The 18,598-nt window shown below is 38.7% G+C and overlaps 1 protein-coding gene across 2 annotated transcripts in view; it reads right to left on the reverse strand.

The window, feature by feature from the left end:
- Nucleotides 1-11,103: 11,103 nt before the first annotated feature.
- Nucleotides 11,104-18,598, reverse strand: part of LOC139473358 (autophagy-related protein 9A-like) — a 314,783-nt gene continuing 307,288 nt past the window's right edge. For both annotated transcript variants that reach the window (XM_071255894.1, XM_071255893.1), the window contains 2 exons: nucleotides 15,776-15,879; nucleotides 11,104-14,096 (listed from right to left, as the gene is read on the reverse strand). In XM_071255894.1, coding sequence (XP_071111995.1) covers nucleotides 13,626-14,096; nucleotides 15,776-15,879 — 575 coding nt within the window. In that variant the 3' untranslated portion in view covers nucleotides 11,104-13,625. The remainder of the gene's footprint in view (nucleotides 14,097-15,775; nucleotides 15,880-18,598) is intronic.

Consider the following 18,598-nt stretch of genomic DNA (forward strand, 5'->3'; position numbering starts at 1 on the left):
CGCCAATTTTCTTTTATTTGAACTTTTGTTGATATTTAAGAATCACCATTCAATGTTACGGTAATTATAAATGGACATGATTCATATTTCTGCGATGTATACGCTGATAAGTTTCACTATAATAAGTGTACCCCACGCAATATCGTCGATCAGCAAGATCAACCTCAACAACAGGTGCGCGAAAATGGGCTTGACAAAACGTGTTTCAAATAACACTCCTACGTTGCTAAATATGATAGAATATATATAAGCAATAAAATTATACATACATATTTTCGGTGATAGTTCCACATTACATTTGGGATTGTTTTCCTTTCATAATACATTCATAGATTCTAGCATGATTTTAGAACAATTTCACGAAGCATTTCTAAATATATTCCAAAAGTATGAAGACCGCCATGACTGCGTATTGATGATAGATTTGTAATTGTTCAGTTATTTACAGCTGTTCACAGGTTTTAAAATTCTAAGTTAAATTTTTATATTTAGTAGCTATTTTTATATTTTAGTAGCTATTTTCCACAAGTAGCTATTTTTATATTTTAGTAGCTATTTTCCACAATGAGCGTGTGTATGGACACTAAATATTGGTCAACGCACCAGCACACTGTTACTGATCAAACTTCAATTATTATCTTTAGTTCACTCTGAACATCAATTATGTGAATAAGAAACTATTTGATGCCCTCATTTAATTTTAGTTTTCTATGAATAAATAATAAATTGATCAGAGCCTTAACCTATACGTACTAAACTCATATGGACATTAATCTTGTGCACTAAGTGATTTGTTTCCAAATCAAACAATTCTAAAATATATTTATAATAGGAATATGATACATTAACTACTTCTTTTTTTTGGTTTAATCACAAGAACCAGGGTGGCACATAAGCTGGTGAGTTAGACATATGTTTATAAGATAATGTTATCTCTTCAAAAAGAAATAGGACATATTGACAATTCTTGCAGTTCTGTTCTGTTGGAGAAAAGTGCATAGGAATATCCTACCTTATGCATGTATTTATTCTGGGTTCTCACCGATGAAATAATGTGTAATTAGTCTGGCAGGACATTCCAGGTTTGTTACAGTATGTTCGGATGTCTGACAGTGAGTCTCGTGTCCCTGAAGGAACATAAACCATTGAGGACTGTGGTCAACAGGTTTTCGTGTATCAGTCAGTGTGATGTATAATGTATACACATGCACAAAAGTTAAGCGCCACCCACCATATTTGTGAGCTGTTACTTTTGGCACTTAATGATGACTATTATAACGAGATGTATGCAAAACCTAATGTGATGAAAAAGTTTTCCCAAAGCAAGTTTATCTTGTGTTCCGAAAGAATATGAGCAGAAAGGAAGTTTACCGGAGACCAGAAATTGAAGGAATAGAAAACATTGAAAAACTTTTTTTTTGTCATGTAACTGTCATGATATCAGCAGACCATATCAGGTGTCACATAGACACCCTAGGGAGTGCAGAGTCTATTGCAAGACAGAAACGTCAGTAACGTGTGTATGATCCACGGACTTTGACCACAGCTTTAACCCTACGCCTCATACTCATTACAAGTCGTTGAATGCTTCCCTGAGGCAAACGGATCCATTCTTCATGAAGTGCAGCTTCAAGTCCAGCGAGATTTTGAACTGGGGGATCACGATGTCTGATTTTCCGGCCAAGAATGTCCCACAGATGCTCAATCGAATTAAGATCCGGACTACAGGCCGGTCAAGGAAGAGTGGCAATAGCTTCTTGACACAAATAAGCCAAAACTGCCCGAGATCTCTGTGGTGTAGCATTGTCGTCCATGTAATCAGGTCTTGTCTGAAGAGGATGGTTGTGAAAAATGAGTGACTACCACTGGACGAAGAACGGCATCTTGGTATTGTTGGCCATTCAGGTTTCCACGAATTGTCACCAAGTTTGCAGCCGAAGGAAACGCGACCCCATATCATGACAGACCGCCCGCCACATGCTAAGGTCTTCTGGATGTTCCTTGGTGCAAAACGAGTGTTACGTTGCCTCCAAACACGTATTCGACCATTCGTATTCGAAGCAGCATTCGACACTCGTCAGACCAATGGATCCTTCTCCAGTTGGCCAAGTTCCATCGACTACGGGCACGACACCATATCAGACGATTCCGCATGTGTCTCTCTGTCAGTTGAGGGCGTTTTACTGGTCTTCTGGCGTTATAACCAGCCGCTCTAAGGCGACGCCTTACGGCCATCATCGAGAGTCTCTGATGGGTAATCCACTGCAGTCTTAAATCTGGAATGGATTTCGTCTGACTATCCTGAAAAGACGTCTATCCTCTCTGTGAGAGGTCTTTCTTGGCCTACCATACCTATGTCTGTCATTGACATCATTGGTTTGACCATGTTTGACAATCAAACGAGTGATAACACTGTGATGACGACCCATTTGTCTTGCAATGGCCCTGTATGACATGCCAGTATTTTTCATGCCTCGTATTTCTGATTCCCACACGTGAAATCAAGATACTATGAATATGGTCGCGCTTAACTTTTGTGCATGTGTATATTTTAACATAAATGTAGATAATCGCCAGATTGGGATCTGACAACCTTGATCATTTGATGGGTTTCAGAATATCCAGTCAGAAAAGGTCCTTATCATGTTCTGTTTGTCTCAGTCTTCTGGTTGGAGTCAAACGAAATGTGCTTATGTACATGTTTACCTTTGCCATATGTATTTTTCCAGTCCTCCATGCCTCATGACTTTAGTTCACCTTATGTGGTCTATTTTATACATACAGGTACTGCTGCAAACCTGTTTTTCCTTTGTAAGCAATCACAGTATCACAATTTCCTCAGCTAGTGTGTATAAAAGTTCCCCTGTCATCATGAAACAAAAAATTATAAAGGAAGGTAATATTTTCAATCAAAAACATATATGTCTTCCCTTGAATACGCTTTGGTTAAGTACCAGAAATTGTCAGTATCAAAACATAAAAAAAAGATTTTCATAAGGACTTTTCTTTGGTAGACCTATGTCAAACCATGTGACAAGTTAGGCAGAATTATAACGTTAAAAGCCCTCATTTCTGAGGTGTCCATATTTTTCATTTTTATTTATATATTTAGGACAAAACGTGAGCCGTGCAGATTTGCGTTTTTGTTTGTAAAACAAATTTTTGTCTTAAAATGTGAAAGGAATCATTCAGAAGAGAACTTTTTATTCCATCGTTTCACGAAAACCAGTTGAAATGTACAGTAATGACTTTTGTACCCATAATTTCTCAAATGGCTGTGATTTTGTAGATCTAACAAGAATAAATTCAAAGATATACATTAATTTTGGTGTTACTATCACTTTCCTATCAAAACAATACATTTTAACTAAGGTTTAACCAACTTAAGTGGCCTCTTCTACTGTGACAAAACGTCACTTTTCAAAACCAAACAATTTATTTCAAGGATCACAGTCATAATCATATTAGGAACTTGATGAAATATTTTATTATGTGTTCTGCTCATCTACATGAAAACAAAAACATAAATATTGACAATCTATTGTCTTATTTTCTTAGGTACAAATTCACAAAGTATTTTGGGTACAATTTAATTTGTTTTGGGTACAAAATGACATACAGAGCCTATATATATATATTTACACCCTCCATCCAGTCATCGTGTACCAAAATTTTAAACGGTTCAGAGGACGGGAGGTTCTCAGAAAAAGTTTTCATCTTCTTTAATATTCTAAATTGTTCTTTTTGTAATGTTAGACCAATAATATCATATAATGACGTTATTAGTATGTCATATCAATATGTAATATCACTCCCCGCTGCCGTCGTTGTCATAAAATAATTAGAAAAAAATCGACAGTGGAACCCAAGCACTTCCATTTCAGATTTAAACTTCAAACATGTTACGCACCGGCGGCAATCACGAACAAATATAAAACATCGGAGTGGAGACTACTGCCCAGGACAAACATAGTAAACACTTGACGATAGATATTACATTATGTAATTTCTGATTAACCTTTTTCGGGATTAAGCGACGGTAGTTTGATAAACTTTTGCATATTTTGCCTCAATGTGTGAGATGCGTTACGTGCTTCCGGTTTCAGAACAATAGATAAAATTGCAAGAATCTTGATTGTTTTTCGTAATAAGCATTATTTTTCTACTGAATGGTTTACCCAAAATGAATATAAGTTCAGATATTGCGTATCATAAAATATATATAATTATTCGCAGTGTTTGTTGACTTTGTTCAACTAAACAAATCGCGGGTTTGGCCACGACCAAACGTATTTCTTACGTTTGTCGGTTTGTCAACAATAGATGAATGTCCGAAAGTTTATCAAACGAAATAATTTGCAAACTCGATACAAATGAGATTTTTTTTACAAAGATATATATACACAGTAAAAAAAGTGTTGCACCCCCACATTAATACGTTTGATACATGACAACATTTAAAACGCCCGACTCTGGTTTTAATGGTAGGTATTCCTTGGGGATCTGATGCGAAATGTGTAATGTTTTCGGAGGTAAAATGATCACCAAAACGTAGCAATCAGCACGTGAATTGCATGGTGCATGACATTTGCAAATTGCAGTATCTTCTTAAGCTCAACATCGCCTATAAAAGATGTTCTCTGACAGCCCAGTTTATTGTAACCCACAATGCCGGGTAGACGATTGTCAGAAGCAGTCAAGTGGCAGATTATTGGCCTTCATGGAGCAGGTCTTTCGTTCAAGGAGATTGGCAGAAGAACCGGACATCACTACTCAACAATAAGCCGTTTGGTCAGAAAACACGCACAAACTAATGATGTAAGGAATCGCAGACCCTCTGGCAGACCACGTAAGACCACAGTTAGAGATGACAGAGCGTTGTTGAGGGTGGTAAGGCGTCATCCATTTGCTACAAGCACAACCTTGAAACGTCTTTGGCTTCCTCGTCAACAGTTCAGTACCCAGACCGTGAGAAATCGTCTTAAAGCTGCAGGGTTGAAGTCCAGAAGGGTTATCAAGCGACCTAAACTCACAGACAACCACAAACGACTACGTCTAGCCTGGTGTAGACTGAGACAGAACTGGAACTTGAGGTCCTGGAGAAAAGTCCACTGGTCGGACGAAAGCAGGTTCCTTCTGCATGTTGTGGATGGCAGAGTGAGAGTATGGAGGCGTCCTGGAACAGCTTATACTGCAAGAAACATCATGCCAACTGTACCATATGGAGTTGGATCTGTTATGGTCTGGGGATGCTTCTCATTTGATTGTAAGCTTGATTTAGTGACCATACGAGGCAACTTGACAGGGGAGCGCTACATCCAAGAGGTGCTGAATCCAGTTGTGGTGCCCCATTTTGACAATCATCCACTGGCCACCAGACCGATATTCATGGATGACAATGCCAGACCACATCGTTCACGAGCTGTGACCCAGGTTATCCACAACAATGCTCTGACGCAGATTCCATGGCCAGCAATGAGTCCAGATCTGAATCCTCTGGAACATGTATGGGACATTGTGGGACGCCTGATTTATCGTCGGGACCCTCCTCCACAGAACTTGCGTAAATTGGAAGCAGCATTACACGAGGAGTGGCAGCAGCTGCCCATGGAGCGATTCCAACGTCTGGTGAGGGGTATGAGACGAAGACTTCAAGCTGTGATCCAAGTGCTTGGTGGAAGTTCTCGATATTGACTTACTGTGTTCGTCAAATCTCCATATGACATTCTTACCCTATTGGATGAATTTGGTCACTAAAAATTATTGAGATGTCACCATACTTAATGCGTCTTCGTTGTTCGTTCATTTTTCGTAAAAGTTCAGCATGAGATTATTACATGCCATAAGGTCATGGAATACCCCATTTAAGTTCATTGTATAGACAATACACTGGTTTGTTGGTATACACGAAATCCTGGTTATAATATTAATTCGGTTATCTTTACACCCTTTCAAAACACCCCTCCATGAAAAAGTATAGGGGGTGCAACACTTTTTTTACTGTGTATAGAAATCTACATCCATGTTACTAATTATAGAAACTTAAGTTAGATGTGACTGAATGGTTATAATATACTCACACGCAAAAGAAACGCAAGTCGAGTATGCAGTATACATGTTATTTATTTTCAACAGTAAAGACAAGAAATACTAATAGGGCAAGATTGACAAAAATTTTACTGAAGACAGTTTAATGGATTAAAAGGCAGATGACATAATTGTTGTTTTTTTCAAATGTTAAGGGCTTACACAGTTTCGGGTCAATACCCAAAATGTCAGTCAATACCTAGTGTGACCACCATCAGCATTGATCACTGCCACACATCTCCTGTACATTGAGTGGATTGAGTGAAGGCCCTAGGGATCATTCTGCACACATCCAGAGCAGCTGTGCATAGTTCATCGGCAGTTGTAGGGACTGGGCGCACATTGTGCAGACGCCTTTGAACCTCATTCCACAAGTGTTCGATGGGGTTCAGATCGGGGCTGAGGGCTGGCCACGGTAGAACACGGATGTTGTGTTGTTGCAGAAAGGCCATGGTAGCTCTGGCAACATGGGGACGAGCGTTGTCCTGCTGGAAAGTGTTTTGTTGATGCAAAAAATGGAACAACGTGGAGTCTGATCACTTGGTCGATATACCGCTGAGCATTGACGCCGTGTCCCCGACCTTGACCAACATTCAGAAAGCACACGGGTCCTAGTCTCGCATTAAGTCCAATCCCTGCCTATTTCACGACGCTAGGTCCACCCATGGATCCCTTTCCACAACGTTTCTGTCAGCGAGACGATCACCTCGACGCTGCCAAATTCTGACTCTTCCGTCTGCATGGGAGAACAAAAGCGACTTTCATCAGAGAAGATGACACGCCTCCAGTCACGATGACGCCAATTGTGATGACCCTGTACCCACTGAGGTCGTGCTTGTCGTTGCCGTTGTTGGAGAACAGGACGACGTTGCTGGTCGGCGACATCTGAGGTTGTTGGAACGGAGAGGTCGGATCACAGTTTCCCGGCTAATGTGTCGATCATGTGTTCCTATGGTCTGTCGAGCACTTTCACTTCGCTTGTGTTGACGGGTAATCTGCCGATCTTGTCGAGGTGTGGTGACCCTAGGACGACCGCTCCGAGGAAGGTCATCTGTTGTCTGTGTAGCATTGTATCGATGCAGGAGACGGTACATTGTAGTTATGTTAACGTTGCAATGACGGGTAACATCTTGGACAGACTCTCCAGCTTCCAAACGTCCGATAGCCTGGTTTCTCTAAATTTGAGTTAGGCGTGGCATTGTTGACCAAGGAGTGGTAGGTCCAAGAATCGGCCCCAGTTTTATACCCACTACAGTTCGTGCATTTTCTATTTCGCGAGAAATGGGTGCATGATACCCACACATTCATTGAAATGGTGCGTTTTGGCAATTCGTTTTTTATGTTGCGTTTTTACTCGGGGCTTCCAAAAACATTGATAACACCATCAGGCTTCACTACATGCTAAAACTCGTATCACCCTACGGTTCCATGTTTGTTACCTATTTGCTTAAAACCACTTGCGTTTCTTTTGCGCGTGGGTATAGTATTACGGGATCGCGATGCAAGTGGAGTTGTTTGTTTACCGCCGTTGCCATGTTCATACAAGTTCCATCCAATCGACGATGTTACGATTCAGATTGTTTTAGTTTACAATTAGTCACACCGAAAGTTGCTAATTTTTAGAAATTAAGGAAATTAAGGTGTTTTCCTTTCGTCAGCAAACAAAAAATTATGATCGAATATGAAAAATGATCAAATAGTAAAGAAAATATCGGACTGCATGCGCTCAACGTGAAGTGCCAAAAGTCAACAATGGCTGTTTCTGGTAGATCTAGTTGTGTGCCGAGAAGTTTGGCCGCAACTTTTTTAATTCGCGATATTTTCTTTTGGAGGTTAATAAACTACTGAAAGTTTTAATATTGAGCAAGCTGAGCATTTATGCATGTCATACGTAATTTAAATGTTACGCAAAGCCTTCTTGGTAAATAGATATGTCGAGGGTTTTTTGGGAATGTCGTTATGATATTCGCCTATAAAATGGGTTCGACATCAGATGCACGATAAGTGACACCTCTGTCGAATTGGTTCGACGATAGCGTGCAGACCTTTAGGGAATGCTGCAAAGGGATGAAGCAAAGTTCAAGAGGGGACCAGAGAGCCTGGAAGATCAGTGGTAGAATAGGTCTTCAGCATCCTCTACATGCTGTAAAAGGTGACTATGCTTGTCACAAGAGGCGACTAATGGGATTGGGTAGTCAGACTCCCTGACTTGCTTGATGCATGTCATCGCATCCCAATTGCGTGAATCGATGCTCATGATGTCAATCACTGGATTGTCTGGTCCAGACTCGATTATTTACAGACTGCCATCATATAGCTGGATTTATTGCCGAGTGCGTCATTAAACAGCAAACAAACAAACAAACACTTACGTATATATGTTAATATTATACATGATATGATTGAGTTCAAATGACACACCACATTTCATGTAGCAAAACAGCAGGCCTCAAAGTTTAAATTTTTACTAAGTAGGCATATGGCTCCAGGTAGCCAGTGGTTAAATCAAGAAGTCAAGCCAATGTAAGTAGCCAAAAGCATTTGAACTTATCTTTTATCAAATAACTATTATAATATGTACAAGTCATAGCACTAATCTTGAAATTGTATATTAGTGGAAACTGTTCTTGATTTGTTATTTGTGACTCAAACAATGATGCAATTTATGCTTCTAGATTATTTAGGTATATCCCTACTTATCCAATGAGCATTGTCAACTGAAATAAAATACTAATTACATAAATATTTCTGTATTTCTGTTTATTGTCGACTTAACGAGGACTTATACACATGTACAATTATTAGCAGACATGTTTTCCACAATCAGCTGTTATTTACTTTTGTGTCTACAAGTGTCAAGCAATAGAATTTAGTCGCCACAAGATATTTTCAAGGTAATCATTTGGCTACCTCTGAATTTAAGACAATAGACAAATAGAAATTTAGGTCGAATTGGTGACCGTTTTAGTCGCAACTTTGAGGCCTGTGTAACAGTATACATTTCTCCTGAGATTCTGAGGAATGGACAGGGCATAACACAGATTTCAGACAAATTTCCAAGGCTTCTGGCCTTATCAGAAACGCTCCAGGTTCATCACCTTTCAAGACAAGTTACGAAGTTTTGAAGCTGATTTTGTTGAGCAATATGGAACCATGGAAGAGTCTTGGGTTCACCATCAACCAGAGACTAAACAACAGTTAAAGCTGTGGAAACATAAAACTTATCTAACTTCTTTTATCTATCTCTAATTAAATATCTCCAATGACATTTTTATCCAGAAATGAACACTCGAAATTGTGGTATGAGCTTGGCAGCTACATACTTAGACCCTGCAGTTGAGCTACAATATCATGGTTAAAATCTAAGTCAGAGGGTTGTTTTCACAGAACACATGCATGACCATTTCCTCAGTAAATTCATTCCAGCACTTGTTCCATTTGTCATTAAAACATTTCTGGGGCGTTTAACCTTTAATTTCCAGGTGTATCCTATGAAGGAACACATGATGTAGAAAGAAGTTATAGTGATCATAAGGCAGCTGTGCATGCTATTGACCCTGTGGCAACCAGATGTAGATATGACATTTTGGATGACGTAAGTTTGGACACTTTCCTTAACACTAAGCATAAACCTTGAAAGAATTAGTACAGTATAGTATTACCTTATTGTTGTCTTAAACACACTTCAGTTTTTGGAGATGGCATTTCAATCAGAAGCAAATACAGACAGATGATAATTTTACGAAATACATCTGCCTCAGATACATCTGGTAGGCATGATTATTTACCTGGTCTTTATCTGTACACAGAATCAAGAAAGAGTAGTTAGTTTTAGAGTCATGGTCTGGACAAACACACAAATAGGATTCAAAGTCAAACTTCTTGCCATAGAAACAGGATTTTTTTTTTTAATTCCTAAATAGCAAAAGGCACCACTTTAGCATTTGATTAATACATGTACCAAGTTACAGTGAAAAACGTTGAATAGTTTTTTAGTTCTGCTCTGGAAACAACACCTACCTTCAGCTAAGTCTTACTTGTTTCCATGGAAACAGAGAAAAATCTAAGGATAGCAAAGGCACCAGTTGACAACCTGGTTCTTTCAAGAAAGAGTACCTATTAGGTCACAGGTCACAGTTGGGATACTCATGCTTTGGGTAGAAAGCCACAACCAGACACAATGTGCGAAGCCCATTTCTGGTGTCCCCCGCCGTGATATTGCTGGAATATTGCTAAAAGCGGCGTAAAACCATACTCACTCACAACCAGACAGCCAGGCATTGTCCTGGACAATGCTACACAAAGAATGCTTGTTCAAGATGTGAAGGCCTAAAACAGCCATGTTGTGGTTCAGGTACATGTACAATATTTAAGGGTCAGGCCATGGTTCTGGAATGACAATGTATTAGATTACGTCAACCTAGTCCTGGTTTGGGTACTGTTCTACACCACTGTTTTAGTAAGGAAAAACAGCTATGGGTCGGGTACAGTGCTACACTGAGAAAGCCAGGGTATGGGTTGGGTATGATGCTACACCAAAACAGCTTGTTCAAGGTTTGGGTACAATGCTACACTTCGACCACCTAGCATGTTTTTTCGAACTAAAAGAGCTTTTCCCATTGGACCGAGTCAGATAGTGAGATGACATCAAATAAATGACAAACTGTTTCAAGTGCCATTAAATCCAACTCACTCATCCATCTGAATACACAGACAACTGCGACAAGCATGAGCATATTATGAAGTACAATTTCCTGACCATGGATTAATGTTGAAATTAAAAAAATTGTATTTCACAATCCTGGCCCTAGGGGACAGCCTACGGGGACTGGAGATTATAGAAGGGATAGACACAGCATTTCTTTTTTCAATTTTGATAAAAATCTTTAAATTGTTATTTTCCAAGTATATCTATTCAAATAAATCGTAATCTATATTCACATTATTAATATAAATCATTAAGAATTGAATTCAATATGTTTTGCGTTTATGGAATTATAAACATAAAGACCTATGTGCATACCAGTTTTAACATTTATAACTCCATATATCGCAAAATCATATTGAAATCATTTCTTATAAATACATATGCCACCAACAATAACTTCAGACTGCTCCTCAAATCACGAACCCCCCCAAAATGCATACAACAGCACATAACCAGTGTTCTTCAGCACAATAATGCAACACAAGGCCCACCTTGATGTGGAACGGAGACCTGCACCACAAAGTTTACAATCACAGCACAATACACTGTGACATAATTTGTGGAATTTTGCAGAAAGATCCATCATCAAAACAATGCCATGTGACGTCAGCCTAGCAACAAGGTTGCTGGGGTCATCGAGTGTGCTTAAGCTCCTCTCAGTGATCTATCATTTCCACACGCAATGTCGTTGAATGAGCCAAGTTGTGTTTAGAGCTTTTAATATTATGTCATGGAACTTGTTCCCACAGTACATAAGCACACATTTTAGTATTACACAATGTGTAATACAGCTGTATGTTTATTAAACGGGTGATCTCTTCATGAGCAAGTAATAAAAAAAGTGTAACAAATGTTATATTTGGGATAACTCTTTTTAGTAAAGTAAAGATTCTCATACTTTTTTAGGTTGAGTCCCATCCAGGACTCGAACCCACACTGCCAGAGTGAGGCACCAAATCGCCAGCACACAAAGTCAGCAATCTAACCCACTCAGCCACCGAGGCTTCCATAAAAATGAAAGTCCGACAACTGGTAGTCTAGATCACCTACTTTGTGTACCTCTCTGAGAAGTGTAAATTGGCACGGCTCCCATGGCCGAAAACTCTGAACATGCAATGCCAATAAGAAAGTGAGGAAATGTAACAAATTTTATATTTGGGATAACACTTTCTTAATTAAGTACAGATTCTCGTTCATATTGGCATTGTATCCAGAACCTGATCTTTTATCTATACAAGAATGTCAGTGGTGTACTTTAAGAGAATATTACATGCTACAAGCATTATCTTCCTATGGAAATAGGAAGATGGAAAACTAAACCATATTGTAATCCCATCTTATAAATAAAAAACCCCTAAATTCCGACATTCATGATCAGAGTATGTTTGAAATGCCCAACCTATTTATACATGGAAAATTTAGATCCTACCTGAAACATTAGTAACCTTTATACGAGGATTAATTCATAAGTTCTAATCACCAATAGGAATTACAAAATTGTGAAATCTTTTGTTGTGGACATTATATTATGTCATAGAGGTATATCCATCAAAACTTGATTCATTTGAGGAAAATGCCAGGCTGTGACAAGGCAGTAAAGTAAGCAATGGTCTGTGACCATTGAAAAATGGACAAACTGGGTGAACATGCTCTGACAAAGTACTTGCAGAGAAAAAGTCTCAACACCAAAAGCCATCCATGAAGATATGAGTACAACGCTAAGAGCAATTAGTGATATTTAATTTAATTGTTACAATATATTCAGAAACTTTAAGAATGACTGTCCTTCTTGTCACACAATATGCTTCGAAGTGCAGTCAGACAGCTTATGTGATTATATTTAAAACCATAACTGTACACGATAGATTAAAAATTTCACAAAGAAACATACCAGTGAACAATATGATAGAAAGACAAACTACTTTAAAATGTGTGTTTGATCTTTAACAACTCCATCTGACCCAACAGACAATACAATTGACGAGGTTCATGAATATCATCAACATTCTGCAAGCCTTACTTAGGCATGAAAAGGTGTTTGGAGCATTTGGGCACAAACAAGTTGCCTAGATACTGTTGCATCGCAAAAGTAACCAAAGACAAACAGGCATTATCATCAATTTCATCGCTCCAGTGAAGATATACGACAACATCAAAGTTGGTTGGACCCAGTAGGTCCCTCTGCAGTGAGTTAAGATATTTTGCTTGTGAGCTTTCACAATTCACCAAGACACATACTAACATGAACTGTGCAGGCAAGGTGAAATGCAGTTTTACTGCATCCATGGGGTATTTGCTTATACAGTGCCAAAGAGATTGCTTGTTTATCTTAATAATGCATTCTTTCAGTAACTAGCATCCATTAGGATCTACAAAAGTGTAAATCAATATATCAACCATTGAGAAGCCTTTCATCCAGTATTATTGGTCAAAACATATACAAAAGAATATGGAAAATACATGCATGTCAGTGCTTTAACAGCAGTAAGAACATAACATATCACACAATATCTAAAAGTAACAATTCTTGCCAGAATGGGGGAAAGTAAAAAGACCTAATAATTTATTTTTACTTTGCGTTATGAATGCTACTGCGAAATAGTGATGCCTCAGCTTGGCTTAACATAGCATGTGTTGCTCTTCTGTGTGGATAATATTAATTCAATGTTCTTCATCACCAAATAAAATTATTGTTCTGATGCTGTTCATCAATGTTATCTTCTCTAATGGAGATAACAGTTGACATCGGCAAGTAAATAATATGAACAGCCAAGAAATTGGCTTCTCATCTTCAACATGATCTGCCCCTTTCCAAATGTTAATGATGGTTTCAGCATGACTTGGTAATCCTGTGCTGCTCATCTGGAGCACTCGTGTCAATTTCCTTTTCTTCCTCCACTGGTCTTTCCACTATTTCAGGCATAGAAGGGGTATGAGGGGAATTATGGGGTGTATTGCTGTCCTGTCTCTGCCACTGAACACGTGTACGAATGTCTTCCAAATTTTCACTGGGCCTTGTACGTCTATTTCTCATTTCATGCATATACAAAGCACTGAAACTCATATCAGCAGACATCAACTCCCGTGTACCCTCATCAATAAAACGCGACGAGGCAATTGCACTTAGTCCACTACTGAGAAGATCTGTCGAGTTCTGTAAGCTGCCCATACTTGAGGTATACAGAGGTCCATCAATGCTGGTGAGAGCTCCGCGAAGACGAGCAGGAAGCTGTACTGGGTGAGAATGTCCATGAGCGGTCATTGTGCTCTGGGTAGCGTTACTTGTCACCATACTGCTGAACTGAAATAGTTTAACAGAAGGATATTCATCATTGTATGCACAATCAATGATACAATTATTTTCACCTTACAACTGCAAAATAGCACCTATCACTGTAGCTCAACTGATACAGATATCACTTAGTGTATTGTTTATGTCATCCAGACGGAATTGTGGGCTTCATTAAAATCTTACTTTACGTAAGGTTGGAATGACAACACACTATAAATGATGTCATAGCTGAAGATTTATGTCGTCCTTCTGAAATGTAATCGTGATCAGTGCATTTGTTCTAAAGGGGGGCTCAAAAGGATTGAGAAATAATGGGTAATAAAGAAATTATTACACTCACATGTGTGTCATTCTGATTTACAAAACTTGCTTTCGCTTGGGAAATACAAGAATTTTGACACTTGTTATGACACACATTCTTGCATAAAAAATCTCTATTTACAAACTATTATTTCATTAAAATAAAGTAAGTTTCTTGACTTTTTATTACATTAGAATCTATAAAAGTGTAGAAATTACAGTGGAATTCACTTCTACGAACATCGCAAAAGTAGAATAGTTTCACCAACGACAACTTGCGGCGTGACTAATACCATAAAGAAAAAAACAAAGGAGATTGCTTCAGATTGTAATTAGAGTCACTATACCCTTTCCCAAAATGAACTACTGGTAATTTTGTTTCACCAATGTGTGTGTGTGTGTGTGTGAGAGAGAGGGAGAGAAAGAGAAAACAGTATACTGACTCGAGTTGATAAGTCCTTGTTTTAGCCCCATTATGCTGTGCACCAGACAGGGTTACAACAAGTACCATCTTTTAACATGTTTTGGCATGACGCAGCCGGGGATCGAACCCCCAACCTTTTTCTCTCCTGGCGGACACTACCACTAGACCACAGAGGACAGTCTCTAAAGGTGAAATTATTTAAGTAATTAATATCTTCTTATTCATTTAAAAACATTTTAACAACTGTTTGAAGAATTTATGATTTTGGAAAATGTATATCATGGAATCCATTCTTAAGTCAGTTTTTGTCATGATTATTTGAAGTTGGATTTGGATAGACCGTCTTACAAGAGGCACTATCCATATATGAAGTGTTTGCTTAAAATCCATTAAACCAGAGACAAAGCTTGCCCCAAACAGGGCACTGGTACAATCAGTGGACAATGCATAACCTCTACTGTTGTGCTAAATATTTCTTAAGGGTAAAAAGGATGTGTTGTTAGCTTGGAATTGAGTACAGAAGTGGTGAGGGTCAAATTCCAGGATACCATTTAAGAGGTTCGAGCTCAAACATTGAGAAATGTTACTGTTGTGCCTTTCTATTAGATATTCCATTCTAAACAAATCAGAAAAGTATTTGATTCTAACTTAACATTTAATGTGTCTACTGATCCATATACAGTGTACTATTGTATTTACCAGTTGGGTAGGCTTCATTTTCACCATATTTACTGTAAAATTTCTTTAAAATAAAGAACCCCAATATAAATGTCTCCCAAAATGAATATTGCAAGTACAGAAGCTGATAGAAAAGAGTCATGAGAACTACATTCTGTTAGAGTGCATAATAATTCAGAGGTGCAAAGAAACTCACTGTTCACAGACAGCAAAATATATATATAAATAACGTGCATTTTAGTACTAAAACTGATTATTCAGATTCTAACATGTGCAGATGCCTTACCCCATATCCGACACCAATGCCTAGGCTTGGCATTGGGCTGTACAATGAGGAAAATGCTGCATTCTCCTGTTGCATTACACTGAGTGAAGCCATATCCTTTTGGGCTGAAATGGATAATACATTTTAGCTCACTTGGCAAGAGCATACAAATGCTTGGATATGGGGTGGGTGGTGGCGGTTTGTTCTGGGATTTTTTGGAAAGAATTAATTTGATTATGAAATTATTGTGATAACAATATTTTGCTTCTGTTTCATAAAACAAAATTACCTCTTTTTGTTGGGAGACCTGGATGTTCAGAAAAAAAACCCAGATTTTTTTATTTCTCCTTTCAGAGAAAAATAAGTCCCAAAGTTTTACCCAAAATTATTCTGCCTCTAACAAAAATCCCAGTCTCCCAAAGAACATTTCCTTTCAAAATTCTTAGGGTTCTCAGATGTCTGGCTTATTATTGATAGGATTAAAATAATTATTATAAAGCTTAAAGCCAGAATGTCTGAAAGTACAATAATTATCATTAGGCTTATTATATTAGGCTTTCATAGGCCAAAATGGCTTGAAGCCTCATCGTAATTGTTAGACTACTTATACTGTATATTCTAACCATGACACTGAATAATCTTGTTTGGTCCTAATACCATTAAAATCAGGTATCAAATTCCATTTGATACCTCAAAATAAAAAAAATCGAACAATAGTTATCATTGTTTATAATTCTAAGAATACTACCCTTATTGTATCTCTGCCATAAATCCTGTATTTTGGCTTCAGTCACACTAAGTAAAATTTTCAGATTTTCAACAGACGTCCCTCTTCACTGCCAATTACACACACTACTAGTTGTTGCCAAGTAGTCTCATAACTACCCAAGCCATGACATCATAGTGGCGGCAACCTTACTCTTTTACCACATCTACTACTAGATGCAGATCAATTGGGGAGGTAGGAGGGAGTACTTCGAATGTAATAGAGGTAGTACAACACATACAGTTAAGTAAAACATTCACAAACCACTGTGTTATAAAACTGAGCAGTGTCTCATGTTGCCCCGCGCTGGCTCATCTTCAGCTAAAAAATTACAGTATTCATCGATGTTATTCTGTTGGCAGAGGTTGTTCCAGCAGACTAATTTCTCTTACTAAATCATCTGGTTGATGTTTAACTACAGATAGTAATTGTCCTCTGGTTTCATGCAATTTGTAAACAGGACCACTGTGAAGAATTCTTTTGGAAGCAATTGACAGCAAAGAGTAACAGAAGTCAAGTTCAAGTTCAGCCAGGTCGATGTTCGGGGTGAAGAGATAGTCATTCTGAATTACAGATATCTAGACAGGTGTCTGTCAGATACCATTTAGTCTCCAACTCGCCTAGATATCTGTTTCTTACACACCTTAAAATTGCAACTATTTAAGATTCTCATCGCAGTGGCATATTAGTACATAAGACAACATTCATGAATGGGTGACATCACTTTGCTTACTGCTTATTAATCATACATAGTGAGACCCTCCACAAAAAAAGTTTCAGACATAATTATCTGTGCCACAGCCTGCATGTTTTCCTGGAGCCCTTCTGCCTACACTACCACGTAGTACAAGGAACTGGATTTGGTACACATCTCACCCGATCTGTGCAGATGTGCCCTGGAGATATGCTGTGTGAAAACCAATGGCCGAAATTGATGCAGACCTTCGATGTCTGTCACAGAGATGTCTTGAAGGTAGTGGGGTAGTTCCACAGGTAGGGCTTGAGAAAACACTAAATTGTTTGCAGGTGTAGTTGTCCTCTTGTGGTAAGACCACATGCTGACATCAGTTGTTTTGACTGATGCAGATGGAGTGACTGTCTGAGTGCCAATAGAACAAGGTGTTGAATCTTTACCAAATGATCATCGGACATGAACATCTTGCTTAGGTGCGTGTCGAACATAGCCCCGACAAACTGAAGACATTGAGTGGAAATTATTTTGGGTTATTTTACATTGACGAGCCAGCCAAGTTTGATGAAGAAGACGCTACATGAAGTTGAGACGTATGAAAAAAATGCCTGGATCTTCATTAACCTGAATGCAGCCTCCAACATATGATTTGAAGACAATGTCTCGAATGTGCAGGAATTCGACGATGAGCTTGGTGAGGCTGGTAAATAGGCATGGAGCATGTAAAAATTTGAAATGGGAGCACCTTCCATTGGTAGTGATGGCCAAGAAAATGAAGCCAATGGATGGGGACGTGCATCCTGTAGATCTAGACTGATCATGAAGTTGACGGGACAAAGAATCATGTGTAGTAACACGATTGATGTTATTCAGAAGTATGGAGGTGACTCTAGGTATAGCTTGTAGAAATTTTGCTGTTGCATGAGACAGAGTTGGAGGCTGTCTTTCTTTGGGACCATGAAGATCGGTGAGTAGAAACTCGGTGTCATGGGAGCTGTGCCCAGGCACTCTATGGCGTTCTTTGTAAGGAGCGTATCCATAGCATCTGCGAGAACCAGAAGCTGATTGCTTGGATACAGGCGCTTTTAAGTCTTAGGAGTCGCAATGAGGAGTAGATGGTAAATGGTTTATAGATGGCACAGCACAAACAGGTTGTCCAGGATGACTCAATCTTCTGCCTACGAGCGATGTGACTACAGGAACGGCTGGGGATGGAAGAGTCCATTCATTCTGAAGAGGTGAGGTGATATGGGGTTTGATGTCACATCCAAGATTATTGCACTTATATAGCGACGTGCATGCACTTGTGTCAATCTCATTAAAATAAGATCTTAGTTCTCGTTGCCGCTAAACAAAGATCTGATGACATCCCATTACGGGTCAAGTC

The sequence above is a fragment of the Haliotis cracherodii genome, unplaced genomic scaffold (assembly GCF_022045235.1).
Source record: "Haliotis cracherodii isolate W230 unplaced genomic scaffold, xgHalCrac1.p SCAF_28, whole genome shotgun sequence".
In the NCBI taxonomy this organism is placed as follows: Eukaryota; Metazoa; Mollusca; class Gastropoda; order Lepetellida; family Haliotidae; genus Haliotis; species Haliotis cracherodii.